General features: G+C 42.0%; 4 protein-coding genes across 6 annotated transcripts; 3 read left to right on the forward strand and 1 right to left on the reverse strand.

Annotated features, from left to right (window-relative positions):
- Positions 1-282: 282 nt before the first annotated feature.
- On the reverse strand, positions 283-6,499 carry LOC108114423 (DCN1-like protein 4). 3 transcript variants are annotated; one of them, XR_001772747.2, is made up of 8 exons: positions 6,418-6,499; positions 5,808-5,857; positions 5,583-5,754; positions 1,805-1,896; positions 1,352-1,605; positions 1,088-1,295; positions 644-1,009; positions 283-584 (listed from the first exon to the last, which is right to left on the reverse strand). XR_001772747.2 is itself a non-coding variant. In XM_017225410.2 (7 exons), exons 3-7 carry the CDS (start codon positions 5,693-5,695, stop codon positions 930-932), a joined length of 747 nt encoding a protein of 248 aa, XP_017080899.1. In that variant the 5' UTR covers positions 5,696-5,754; positions 5,808-5,857; positions 6,418-6,499; the 3' UTR covers positions 283-929. The 3 variants fall into 3 exon arrangements, 2 of the variants coding, with proteins under 2 accessions (XP_017080899.1, XP_017080900.1); XM_017225410.2 differs by having other exon boundaries at positions 283-1,009; XM_017225411.2 differs by lacking the exons at positions 5,583-5,754; positions 5,808-5,857; positions 6,418-6,499 and adding an exon at positions 1,970-2,071 and having other exon boundaries at positions 283-1,009.
- Positions 2,690-4,898, forward strand: LOC108114421 (lysosome-associated membrane glycoprotein 5). The gene is made up of 5 exons (XM_017225408.1): positions 2,690-2,911; positions 3,074-3,156; positions 3,217-3,465; positions 3,765-4,174; positions 4,232-4,898. The coding sequence occupies exons 1-5, from the start codon at positions 2,821-2,823 to the stop codon at positions 4,272-4,274; spliced, it is 876 nt and encodes a 291-aa protein (XP_017080897.1). The 5' UTR covers positions 2,690-2,820; the 3' UTR covers positions 4,275-4,898.
- A 407-nt stretch (positions 6,500-6,906) lies between the features above and the next one.
- Positions 6,907-11,834, forward strand: LOC108114420 (tectonin beta-propeller repeat-containing protein). Its single transcript, XM_017225406.2, has 6 exons — positions 6,907-8,078; positions 8,136-9,532; positions 9,753-10,016; positions 10,076-10,775; positions 10,834-11,415; positions 11,466-11,834. The coding sequence occupies exons 1-6, from the start codon at positions 7,014-7,016 to the stop codon at positions 11,502-11,504; spliced, it is 4,047 nt and encodes a 1,348-aa protein (XP_017080895.1). The 5' UTR covers positions 6,907-7,013; the 3' UTR covers positions 11,505-11,834.
- Positions 11,835-11,947: 113 nt separating this feature from the next.
- LOC108114422 (protein FRG1 homolog) lies at positions 11,948-13,177 on the forward strand. The gene is made up of 5 exons (XM_017225409.2): positions 11,948-12,122; positions 12,185-12,367; positions 12,444-12,642; positions 12,710-12,909; positions 12,984-13,177. Exons 1-5 carry the CDS (start codon positions 12,064-12,066, stop codon positions 13,129-13,131), a joined length of 789 nt encoding a protein of 262 aa, XP_017080898.1. The 5' UTR covers positions 11,948-12,063; the 3' UTR covers positions 13,132-13,177.
- Positions 13,178-13,789: the final 612 nt, after the last annotated feature.

Raw genomic sequence — 13,789 nt, forward strand, 5'->3', positions numbered from 1 at the left:
CGCCGTTAAAATCACTCTGATTACCCGTTATTAATTTGAATTTCTAAATTAACATGTTCTTCAGATTGAATATTTTACTGTGAATATGATAAATTTGTGTTATTACACAGGATATTTCAACGCCTTCCTTGTTTAAAGCAATTTTAACCCTTTACATTTTCTTAGTAAGACAACATATTGTATATGAACAGTCTTCATTTTACATTTGTCGCAAAAAATTCCACATTTTTGCGAATTAAAACTTACTGGCTATTTCGATTTTAAATAAAAAAGATAAGCTGCCACATTTTCACTTAATAATTTTATTAAATAATCCCCAAATGTTGTTTTTCTACATTGATTTAATAACGTCTACGAGTTCCCCAGAATTGGTGTTGATTTTCGTTGAGATTTTGACTATGCTTGCTGATATCTTGAAGGGATCGGTTGAGTTCAATTGTAAGGTCTATATTATGTCTATTGGGGGTCTCTTGGTTATTGCCTTCGTTTCATTTTCTGGGTTTACTTTTTACAAGCTGCCCCCATTTTGGCTCTTGTTGCTGTTGTTCTTGTTTTCATTTTTGTTTTTCGTTTTTCAAAGATGCCTTAAAAGTAGAAAAGTGTGGTTTTAGTTTTTAGTTGTCGTTAATACATAAATTATTACATTAAATATATTATCAATAGTTTAGTTTCATAGTTGGTTGCTTTGCCAGTGTACGCAGTCTCTCCAAAATGCCTTGTGTTTCTGTATGGGCGAGTGTGTGGTTGTGTTTGTGTTCGTGGGTGAGTGTCGATGTGGGTGTAACTTGAGTGTCCTGTGGTTGTGTCTTATAATTCCGCCGATCTCATCTTATTATCATTCCGATCGCATCCCATCTCTGCCTCCGCGAACTCCTCCGCACTGAGCTCCCAAAGTTGAACTAGAAATAGGCGACTCGATACAGCATCTCTCAGCTGGATCCGGAAGTCGAGGTGACCTGGCTCCGCTGCAGACGCAGCCATTCCACAAACTCATCGAGCATGACGGGCCCTATAGGTAGATTTAATATAATACATGTTTACAACATAATATTCATGAGTTAAAAATAATAATATCAAAATTACTTACAAGCTCCGTCAATATCGTAATTTGATAGATCAATGCAGATGGTGCGCGAGAACTCTAGGATATTACACCACTGATCCTTGTTGATCGCCTTGTACTTTGATTGCTCTAGAAACTGTGCGAACTGTGGATACAGGGGCCAATGTTTGCCCAAAAGGAGTTGAAGCATAGCTTTGGCAGTGATAATATCCATACACCGTTGGTCCGAATCCTAAAAATAAGGAAATATTAACCACATAACATAGTTCACATAAATAATGAATCCACCTTGGCAAAGTCATAGGCATATCTGTAGATGCTTTTAAAGGAGTTGGGATCATTGAGTATGCTGCGCAGATAGTCCAGTTTCACAACCATTTTCGCTGCCGAATCGCAGTCCAGTTCTGTGAGGCCTTTTAGCCACTCCTGCTGGCTGAAGAAGCCCATCTGGGTGGCGCCCATTTTGTAGGCCAACACCAGCATCACAATATTCTCGGGCTCCACGCCGATATCTTCGCAGAATTTCTCCATTCCATCGGGACCTAAAGAATCAGATAGTTACATAAGTATTTTAAAGGGCCAATAAATAAGATGTCACATATGTATTTCTAGAATTGCTTTTCATGTGGTTATTTAAACAATTTTATTTCAAAACCTTAAAATTTTGAACGATCTTCAAGGATTTAAAATGCCATGAAAAATAGAAACACTGCAGTGAAATCAAAATTAAATGCAACTTACCTAATGTCTCTGGTTCGTCTGGAGTGGTGTATTCCTGGAACCATGTCAAACAACGTTTTTGACTGAAGTTATCTTCGGCTCTGATATGGCGTCTGCGAAGATAGAAACAATAAGTTTTTGATTTAATCAATCGTTGGGTTCAATGATTCAATCAAATTCACACACTCTGCCATCTAAATTATATGGAATTTACTGCACTGTTTTTTGCTTTCCCCACGTATACACCAGACTTTTAATCGAATCTGTCGCTAATGCCGTGTGGCCTCTTTTGTTTATTTTATTCGACTTGCCTCTCCTCTGGGGTTTGTTTTTGAGTATTGGCCCCTAAAAATAGCGATAGTAAACATGGCAGACCAGAGACGAGGCCAATGCCAAGAGCGGAGGCACACATAGGGAAGCAAAGAAAATAATGCCAACCCAGATATGACAAATCGAATTAGGAAAACCAAAGGCTGTCGAACTTGCATGTTCATTTCAGGGAGACAATGTTGCATTGCCTCCCTCCATTAACTGCAATAGAAATGATCGCTCAATTGATATTGATTAGACTGTAAAGAAAAAATCTTATTATTAAGCTGGAAATTTTCTGAAAATCTTGGTTGAGAATATCTAGAAATATATTTTAAAATATTCGAAAAATATCTTAGAAAATAACCAAGTTTCATTTTCCTTCTAGCTTAATCATAACTTTCTACTAGATTTTTTCCAAGTGCATAACATACAAATATATTTATATAGAAATCCATATATCCTCCAGCGTCCTAATACGAGCGACTGCGCAGGCGAAAAGCGAGAGTGAAGTCCCGTCGCATGATAAGGGAAGAGCGGGTTGGGAGTAAGAGGAAGTGGGAGTGGGTGGATTCGAGCAAATAGCAGGACAGTGCTATTTTATTTGGGCCGCAGTTGTGCGCAGTACCCGAAGGAGGAAACACGTCGTAGTTGCGTTGAGCGGAGACAGCAGCGTAAAATAGTAATTGGAATTGACTACAAAGTGAACAAGGATTTTGTTAGAGAAGATGAAATTGTCCGGCTTTAGGCAATCTTTGTCCAGAGTCCAAGGATTGGGCAATGGAACGCTAATTTGTTCAGCGCTCCTAGCACTTTTGGGTGAGTGAATAGAAACACTGCGGGGCAGGGGATGTTGGTTTTGTAGGTGGTGGGAGCACTGAAAATCGATACTGTCGAGGACGGTTTTGTGACACACTGACTGAAAAATGAACAACGCTTTGCTGGACAACCTGTGAAACCTTTGTAACCACTCCTTTTTAGTCTCCACCGCTCAGGGATTGCAGCTAAGTTCCTTCACAACTAAGACGCCACGGGTCAGCAAGTATACAACTAAGTCGCCATCGGTAATCCAAGTTTGGGTTTTCTCAACTCCCCGTCATAGCTAAACACTGAGTCTGTTCTAGGCCGCCTCCATGAACCATGATGCCACCGCCTCGCTGTATCGTTTCAATGCCACCAATGGAGTCACCTGCATTCTGATGCAGGTAGACGGACTAATCAGTATCAAGTACCGAAATAAACTGAACGAAGATGTGGAGGCCGATCTGTACATGCCGGATGATCCCCAACTGAGCGGAGAGTGCGTCGAGTCAAATATGGAAATTCTCACTATGGACTTTAAGGGTTTCCGGCTGTCCATGACATTTAAAAAGGTACGTGGGTTGTGGTACTTAGACAGTGATGGGAAAAGGTACACCAAATTCAGTGGTTGTCCCATAAAAAATTCACATTCAGGAAATCGATATATGAGATATAAAAACATAGTAACAGGGCCATACAAATTGCTCCTAATTGCTGACTAGGAATGTGCCCAATTACGCTAGTAAATTAAAGGAAAAGTATATATATAAACCCCAAAGTAGACACTCCCCATCACTGCAAATTGCCACCGTATAAGGTCAGAGGTTGTTAAAGGTTGAATATTGACTAATGTTTGAACTTTGGTCCTCAGTCGTCCGGCGGTGAAGGTTGGTATATTACCCTCTTCGAACTGAGCTACTCCTCTTCGAATTGGCTTTTTGAACACCCGGATCGTCCTAATTTGGATGTGAAACTGACTTCGCCCGCCCAGACGCCCATGTACTTTCCCACGCCGGTGGGCAAATCCTATGTGTGCGACAAGGAGCAGACTGTGATTATGTACGCGCCACATGATTCTGGAGACCTATCGGGGCATATAGCCAAGCTATATCTGCGGGACATGCACATGCAGAGCTTCATGTTCAAGGACAGCGGCAAGTGGGGTCCGTCCTTCCACTGCAGTGCCACAGGATCCTATCGCGATGAGACTGCGCCTTTGGCCGTGGGTACTGCCCTGGCCATTGCCGTGCTGCTGACCATTTCAGGATACGGCGGATGGAGGTGAGATGTAAATTGTATATTCCCTCAAAAACTATTCTAAAGAAAATTTCCTTTTAGGTACTTTAAAGTCAAGAAGGTCCAGTACGGTTCTATGGAGTGAGGAGAGCAGACCCAGGAATTAAGTGAAGCGTTCGTTTTCGTTCAACTATTTGATCATATCGTTGTCTACACATATCCCCCACGTTTGTTGGATCTATTGCAATCCTGTAGTCCTATTTTTAAACTTTAAGAGTCCAAATTAAGAGTTGTCCCGGCAGATATTGAGATTAACATTTACGAGATTATCGGAATCAACTAAAGATACATATATGAGAAATGCAAATGTCTTCCATATTGTTAATGTATAAAATAATAGCGCACCATATATGATTATTAAATGTTAATATATATCATTATTAACCAACAACTATTATTTAACAGGCAGACTTATCTTATCAAAAGACCAAAGTTGGCATCGTGGACGTCATATTAAAACTTATACTCATGTTTCAGCTATTTTAATGAAACACCTTTACTGAATATCCGTTTTTTATGACACATTGTTAAGCAAAAACTCCTGCACCTCCTATTAAACATTCATTATCTCTTAATCCATTCAAGAGTTTGCCAATTGAAATATTGAAAGATTTGTGTGCGGGGAAATACATAGGAACCTTAAATGCTTTTTGTTATAATTAGTATTAATCAGTTTAAAGTGGAAATAAATACGGATGCCTGCTGAAAACCTTGGGAACATAATTATTTTTAAACTTTTATAATACGTTTCTCACAGGAATAGTGAACATGGACATGGACAACACGGCTTTTTGGATGTTTTATGAAATCAACAATCAGGCAAGTAGGTACTTTTAAGGAAACTACAGATTTCTATTGAAGTATTGTAATAAAACTACGTCAATAAGAAAACAAATCGTCAATAAACAATTGGATGAACCTAAATAATTTTTTATAAAGAAGTAGATTATTTTATACTTGAAAAAATTTCGTGGTACAGGTCAAGTAAATGTTCTCAGTTGTATAAAAGACGATGAATATCAATTTCGAAACTTAAAGCTTTTACAAGTGAATAAAATGAATAAGTGATTACACTTCAGCTTAAACTAAATTGCTTAGTCTTTTCAACATTTGAACTTTTTTTAGATAATATATATGTATCTATCTAATTATTTTTCAATCCAATACTAAAAAAGACAATATGATATCTGAATGGTTATTTTACACTCATCTCGTTTCAATTGGAAAACAAATAAATTCTTCATCGGCAGGTGTGTGTACGTGGATTCTCTTTGCCCAAATTTCAAATGGCATTGAAATGGCCTAGGAATCTCTACACCGGAAACCAGATGCTTTTTCTCGGAACAGATGATACAACACCGAATGCCCTTTGTTTCCTATTTTTCGCACTCACCTGCTGCTCTGTTGTGAGGGTATGCTGGTGTAACTGGTTCGGGCCCTCTTCGATTGACCATGATCCATGTTGTCGCTAATAGTATCTGCAGCTCGGCGTTTTCCCCGTGGCATGACTTGATGTGATGTGTTTTCCAGGGACTGTCCGTTCCGTCCGTCGGATATAAGTTTTTCTGTGGATAACAGGCATTTAGAATTTAACTATTAGGTCACTGGTTGCACTTACCACTGAGTTTCCCGATAAAGACCAGTTTACTTTAGCTCCGAAGTGGTTAACTGTATGGAGTAGAAAAGGTTCCGGTTAATAGGGGTTTAATCACTTGCTTGTATGCTATTTTTAGGGGAGTTTTCTGGCAGGCCGACCATCACCCCCGAATCGCGGATGCAGCGAATAGGTTTCACGGGATGCACAGGACATCGGTGGATACATATATAGTAGCTATAGTATATACGGCTAATATGTGTGTACCAGATGAACGTTTGTACTCTGTAGGCGTATGTACATATGTTTTACTACAGAGGAGCACAAAATACCGGCTGCTGTAAGGGCCTCGGATTCGGTTCGGGACTGGGGTTACGGATCGGGGAGTACGGGCGATATGGGGGATTTATCCGTGGTCGGCCTCTGGGTGCCACAGTCAGCAGCTGATACGACCGACCGACCGTCTGGTCTGGCCTGCGCGTGCTCGGTTTTCTGCGTCGAACGTCGCCACGCCGAATGCCCCAATGTACGGTTGTCCTTTTTAACGTTAACCGGTTTATATATCCCTAAACGTACATCCTTGGTTTTAGGGGTCTACCTGTACGTTTAACAGAAAAATCGCTTTAATTTTTACCATATTTTTCAAAATCAATCAAAATTTCTTGGCGTCAATTAGAGCTGAGTTAACCACTCGCAATAGTATCGATACATTGAATACCAGCCAGAGGATAACAATATGACGGCTTTTGTTTCGATAGTAAACGGTATTTTATTTATTCTTTTTCACGATAGTTAATAACACTAAGAATTTATTAGGGTTGTACAACTCACAGTTGCCGATATTTAAATATAACTATTTAACTAGATTATTATATTAATACAAGTATAACTGGGAAAGTTGTCCTTATGAAACAAAGATTATAAGGACCCACACCATTGTTCATGTCATTTTTAAAATGATTCAATTTTAATTCTTTTAAACCAATCTAGAAAATTAGATTTTTAACCTACATTTAGCAGCAAATAAGATAGAACTTTGTAAAGATCCCGTTCAAGTTATTTATAAGCAATTTAAAAACAAAGGGTAAACGATACTATCGGCTTGATACCAGCTGACGGTTAGGCCATCGTTGGCTAGACAATCTTCAGAAAAATCAATTTTTCTGTTTGGATTATAAAAACGATGACATACGAAAAGAGGATCCCCTATCTATAGTAAACGGGGACAGCATGCCGAGCTCTTATTTGTTTGCCGCCAGCAGCGAAGGACGTGTCTACACGCTGTCCACCAGCTCGGGAGCCTGGCGTGAACTTCCCTACCTGGGATTGGAGTTCAAGAAGATTTGCGCTGTCCCTAATTTCTTGTGGGCCATCGGCGGTGACCGTCAGGTATACGTCCACGTTCACGGACTGGACGTTCCAATACGAATACGGGAGGAGTCGTACGAAAATGAGCGCTGGCTTCCCATCGAGGGATTCTCGAAGACGCTGCTGCCTACGGACAGGTACAGATACTCCTCCGCCGATGGCAGTGTGGAGCGCGGTGTTGATAAAATACGGCTGCCTTCGATGGCTTGGCAGTGGGACGGTGACTGGCATCTGGACCTGGAGCTTGATGGGCAGCAACTTCCCGAGGATGGCTGGATGTATGCACTGGACTTTCCTGCTACGTATTCGGCAAAAAAATCCTGGAACTCCTATGTGCGACGACGTAAGTGGGTTAGGTATCGCAGGTATGCCGCTTTAAATAGCTGGTGTGCCGTGGCTCCACTACACAAGGATCCCACTCAGGAACCATTCATCGACGTAGCAATTGGCGGCACCTGTGTGCCCAACGCCCCTGCTGGCACATTGTGTGTCTGGGCTATCACAGCCCACGGAAGGGCAATGTTCCGTACGGGGGTGTCGAAAACAGCACCCGAGGGACTCCGATGGACGGCCGTGCCCACACCAACTGGCAGTGAACTATCGCAGATCAGCGTGGGACCCACGGGATTAGTATGGGCCGTGCTTTATAACGGACGTGTTATTGTCCGTACTGGTGTAACTCGAGATAATCTAGTCGGAGATGCGTGGCTTGATGTCAAGACCCCTGTAGCCGCATCTAGCCTGCGCATCGTTCATGTTTCCGTGGGAACCGATGCAGTTTGGTGTGTGACCAACGATCATCATGCCTGGTTTAGAAGAGGCGTTAAGGGCGAAGCAGCGGGCATCAGCGAAGACTCGGCTATTGGAAAAGGCTGGGTGGAAATGGTAGGCAACATTTCTATGGTCTCTGTGGCGGCTAACGACCAGGTGAGATTGAATTAAAACAACACATATCTTCTTAATTATTAGCACAATCTATTGCAGGTCTTTGCCGTTGGAGCTGCTGATCGCTGTTTGTACCACCGCTCTGGAGTGACTTCTGCCGATCCTACGGGCAAAAAGTGGCGTTTGATTCAGTGTCCAATGCAAATCAGTCGCACTTCCAGCTCTCTATCTATTGTGTCCCGCAAAAGTGGAGGAAGTAGTTCAACCCCAGGCTCAAAACATCAAAGTTTCTCCAATTTGTATTCAAAGGAGAAGGAAAAAGGCGTCGTGGAGACGTGTGCCGTTATAGAAACCGTTCTTAACAGCTCTACTGGCTCTTGCTCTAGCAATGGAGGTCCACCTGGTCTTCTCAAGAATGAACGTTGGAAACTCAGTGCCGATTCACCTCCGACTATAGGAAGTCTGAACCTAAACGATCGCCATAAGCAGCGAACTGCGGCCCTACGCGAAACTTCGCATGCCTCCAGTGCCCCCGCGGCAGATGTACTGGAAATTTCCGGAAAGTTTGAAACACAGTTAAGGAATCCTAGGGCTTGGTCGCCTGTGCGAAGCGTTGGATCCGTTGTAGGTACCGAAGCCCATCCGGAAAGCGATTCAACTGTTTTCGAATCGGACTCTACACACCACGGATCGGATGTGTTTTTAGGTGAGGATGATGACCACACCGGCTCTCAGTTCTGGACAGAGTGTGGCATACTATGGAGCTGTGTCGCTCCGGGTGCAGTGACCGTAGATGCTGGTAACATGCCCAATTGGTTCAACGAACAGTCGACCGGCGACAGTAAAGTGGATGTGAATGCGAATTGGCGCAAGGATATTCTAAGCAAGCTACAGAGACGGCAGGAAAGGCTCGCCAAGCTGCAGACTATGGCCAAGTTTGAGAAGGCAGTGGAGCTTTCATCGTGGGTAAAATCGGCGGATGCTCGGTACCAGCGACCTGGAGGCGAATTTGAGGATTGCATCATCGAACTGGAGTGGGTGAGCAGCGGTACAGGAACGAGTAGTAGCGAGTCCTCTCGATCCGGAGACTCTGGCACTTTTACAGTGCTAAGTCCGGATGGAGCTGCTACTAAAATTCAGTTCCCACTATCAGATATCACTTGTGTGCAATGCTGCAGTGAAGCAGGAGCACCCCGGATCGCCATCCATGCACCTCATTTGCCAGTGAACTGCTCTCCGGTAAAGCTACAATTCTCCAGCGATTCGGAGATGGAAGATTGGCTGTCCCACCTGTCGTCAGTGTGCAGTCAAATCAACACACTGGTGGGTAAACCAGCTAGCAATGCTATCTGGCTGACTAGCGATCTGGGCGATGTGTTTGTCTTCGACGCCGCTAATATGAAAGCACAGCAGGAAACCGAATCGGGCGAGGGATACGTAGAGAAGATGGATGTTTCCACATGCGAAACTCCTTACTACAATACTCTTTACAATGGGTAAGTGGGATTATTACATACCTTATTAATCACGATTCAGGCAAAGCTTTGGTGAAAAATATATTTGGGTTTATGATCAGGTAATAACCTTTGGTTGTTAGTATACTTCGTTTTTTATACGAGTGACACCAAAATTATATGGTCACTGTGTTAATTTCAAAAAATCATAATTAAAATTAAGGGTTTAATACTAGATATTTTAATATATATTTATTTACAGAATGCCATGTGGCACTGAACTAGAGATATCCGGCTGTGTTTACGATGACGCTGATCAGATTCGATTTGACTTGCAATCGCATTCCACAGTCAAAGTGCAGCCGCATCGTGTGGAAAAGCATCGAGTCATTGCTTTACATCTAAATCCTCGTTTCAACGAACGCACAACAGTGCTGAACTCGATGAAGGAGTCCGAATGGCTAGACGAGATTCGCAACGATAAAATGGCATTCGCTCCGGGGGCTTCTTTTACTTTAAAATTAAAGTATGCATTTTTACAAATTATGTATAAAATGAAATACCTAAAGCTTTTATATCCTGCAGGGCTCTCAAAGATCACTATTTAATGATCGTGAATAACGCTGTTTACACAGACTACAAATACCGCATAGATCCGGAGAGTGTGACTCGGCTTTATGTCAGTGGTCGCATTAAGCTCTTCAATGTGTTATATAGATGCCCCTCACTAATTGTTTCCATGGAGCGAATGCATTGGCGTCAAATGGGAGGTCATGTTAAGAGGATATTCAACAGTGGCGTGGATGTGGTGTGGGGCATTTCATGTGACAACACCGGGTGGGTATACAACGGTGGCTGGGGCGGTATGTTCCTAAAGGGCTTAGAAGGCTCCGGCAAGATCAACCCAATGATTGATACGCACACGTATTACGTGTACGAAAACCAACGATGGAATCCAATCAGTGGATTCACCGCTAAAAGTTTACCCACGGATAGGCACATGTGGAGTGATGCCACTGGGCGGCAGAAGCGCAGCAAGGAGCACACAAAGCTGCTGTCCACGCACTGTGAATGGATCTCAGATTGGGCCATAGACTATAATATTCCTGGTGGCGCGGACAAGGAGGGCTGGCAATATGCCATTGACTTTCCTGCCAATTACCATGCTCACAAGAAGCTCACGGACTGTGTTCGGAGGCGCAGATGGATGAAGCGATGTCGCCTTAGCAGCAGTGGACCCTGGCAGGAACTAAGCCAGTCAAAGATTCTCGATGCCGCACTTCAGGTTGGTCTCTATTTAATATCTATTTATTTTATTGGATTTCTAATAACTTTATTTCTAGGTATTGGATGACGATGTGACGGATAGTAGTTCTGTTGAGGGTAACACAGCAGTTGCGGCATGGGCCGTTGCTTCGAATGGCGATGTCCTAATCCGGCACGGTGTATGCAGCCTGAATCCTCGTGGCGATGCATGGGAACACATCACCAGCGACCAGCCGCTCGTCGGTATCAGTGTAGGTCCTACCGGTCAGGTGTGGACTGTAGCTCGGAACGGCATGGTGTTCTTCCGTTATGGAATCAACAGGCAAAATCCCTGTGGTGATGCCTGGCAACAGGTGGAGGCTCCAACGGGCGTTACTTTTAAGGCGATAAGCGTGGGTCGCGCAGGAATATGGGCGCTGGATAACCAGCATCGTTTGGCTGTGCGAAAGGAGATCTCACGGACATTTCCCGAAGGCTCACACTGGCAGTTTCTGCCCAATGCCGCCAATGTTCCACCGCACACAGAGCTACATTGTGGCTTCCGGTCAGTGTCCGTGGGATCCGAGGTTTGGGCGATTTCCCTTAATGGCATCATCTGCAGGCGCTGTGGGATTACAAAGGAAAATCCTGCTGGCGTTGGATGGAACCTTGGCATTGCGGTAAGTTAGAATTCCAATTTAGATTTCTTTTTTAATAATCTTTAATTTAGGGTCAATGGCAAAATGTCTCAGTCGAAGGATATATGTAACGGTTTTGATATCCAAGTTTGGTCATTCCTATATACTTACGGACTTTCCGGTTTGTTGTATTTATTCATATTTATAAGCTTAAAAGCCAATGCTATTTCCAAAGTATTCAAAGTCAAATTTTTTATAACCTATTTAAATGTATTATGTACTTTTACTTTAGCGTATATTTATTTATACAAACAATTATGCTTAAGATAATTTATTTGACCATATTTATGTGTATAATGTTTTGTTTAGGTTAACAAAACAAGCAGTCGTGATCTTTTTTCTTTTTTGAAAGCTTAGTATACGTATTAAACCTGAAAAATAAAGTATTTATGTGAAAAAAATATTTTGGTTTTGTTTAAATCATTTTAAAAACAAACAATAACTGGTTGAAATCTTTACTAGATGTGCGGAATTGGAACGTTCGGAATTTTAATAAAAGAAATAAAGTATTTCTTGTAAGGTATACAACGGTCACACTGTTGTTGACCGAAACCAAAACATTGAGTTTATTACATGTTTTAGTTTATTTAGTAACAAAAAAAGAATACATTATCACAACTAATAGTGACTATGTCAGATTACGACCATGCGCGTATAAAAAAACTAGTTTTAAAGGGTGAAAAACATAAGTGAGTAAACTTTGAAAGAATTATATCTTTGAAAATAGTTTAAAATAAAAATGGTTTTGCAGAAAAAGCAAAAAGCGCAAGAAGGAGAAGGATGAGGCTGGTTCTTCAAAGAAGCCTAAGGTGGTTGTGGACGAAGATGCAGTGGAGCACGGTGGCTGGTGGACAGCGAAGACAGCTGGTGACATTACCGGTACAGTGTCGATTGAGTTTGGCGATCGCTGCTACCTGAAAGCCATGGATAATGGGTAATAAAAATAATATTAAACTGGAAAAGAAATATGTCAGGCTATATATAAAACCCAAAATATATTAATTTTCCAGTCTTTTCACATTGGGAGCACCCCATAACGCCGGCGATGGTCCGGATCCTGAGGAGATTTTCACTGCTTTTCCCATCAACGATCGGAAGGTAGCCTTTAAGTCCGGCTATGGAAAGTATTTGAAAATTGAAAAAGATGGCATGGTTACTGGCCGATCTGAAGCTGTCGGTAGTATGGAACAGTGGGAGCCTGTTTTTGAGGTATGTGACACCTAGTTATTTTAACAAACCATATTTGTATTACTAAACCTAATTCTGTTAATTAAAGGAAAGACGAATGGCCCTGCTATCAGAGACCGGACACTTTATGTCCATAGATCCCGAAGACGATGCCTGTGTGGCGTTACGGAAGAAGGTTGGGCAACATGAAATCTGTAAAGTGCGGAGTAACGCCACCAGAGATGTGGTCGTTGATACAGAGCCCAAGGAAGAAAAAGGAGATTTGGGAGAAGTTGAAAAGAATTATGTGTAAGTAATGATAATGATACAATATCTATCTAAAGGATTTACATGATTTATGAGCCTTCTTTTGTTTTGTGTAGAAAAAAGTTTCAAAAGTTCCAAGACAAGAAGATGCGGATTAATCAAAATGATGTAAAAGAACTCAAAGATGCCAAGGCTCAGGGATCCCTGCATGAAACGCTATTAGACAGACGCAGTAAAATGAAGGCCGATCGGTATTGCAAGTAACTGAATTCGATTTTGTCTTCGTTAATTAAAGATTTTTTATAAACGACAACAAATTTTCTTTAACAAACTATGGTTTTAATTTATAGATATTATAATCGAATTATTTACAGTTTATTTCCCAAACAAGGCTGTACTTATAAAACAAGTATTTTGAAAGTATTGGACTATCTTGTTCTTTTTAAATAAGTAGCATCACCTTGAAACATAATTTTTGCATATAAACGCATACAAAATCACTGTCCTAATAGCACTATTTGTTTATCTACTTAAACGTCTAGTTATTTCTCTTACAATTCACAAACCCAAATCCAATATCAATCTAGGCAGCAGAACACAGATTTAGGCATTCAGATTTGGGATTAATTTGCTCTGAATTGTTCGGCTGGCCGTAAGTTCAACTGGCCGGCAACAGCCTTTCCACCCCCTTTCGACCGGCTGGCTGTAGTGAAACTCGCAGCAGACGGCGTCACAACATGACATGTCGAGCTGGGTGTCCTCCCAACCACCCAACTACTCGAGCCACCCCCTCGTCGGGCGGGAAATCAACCCTCGTGCATCTTTGGTTTATGCTCTTCAACTCTCTCTCTGCGCAGTCCTCACACCAGACATGGCGTGCGCCTCTCGCTTTTTTCACGAGGACATGAAGTGCTGAGTCCTG

Source organism: Drosophila eugracilis, unplaced genomic scaffold (assembly GCF_018153835.1).
Source record: "Drosophila eugracilis isolate 14026-0451.02 unplaced genomic scaffold, ASM1815383v1 contig_2154, whole genome shotgun sequence".
NCBI lineage: Eukaryota > Metazoa > Arthropoda > Insecta > Diptera > Drosophilidae > Drosophila > Drosophila eugracilis.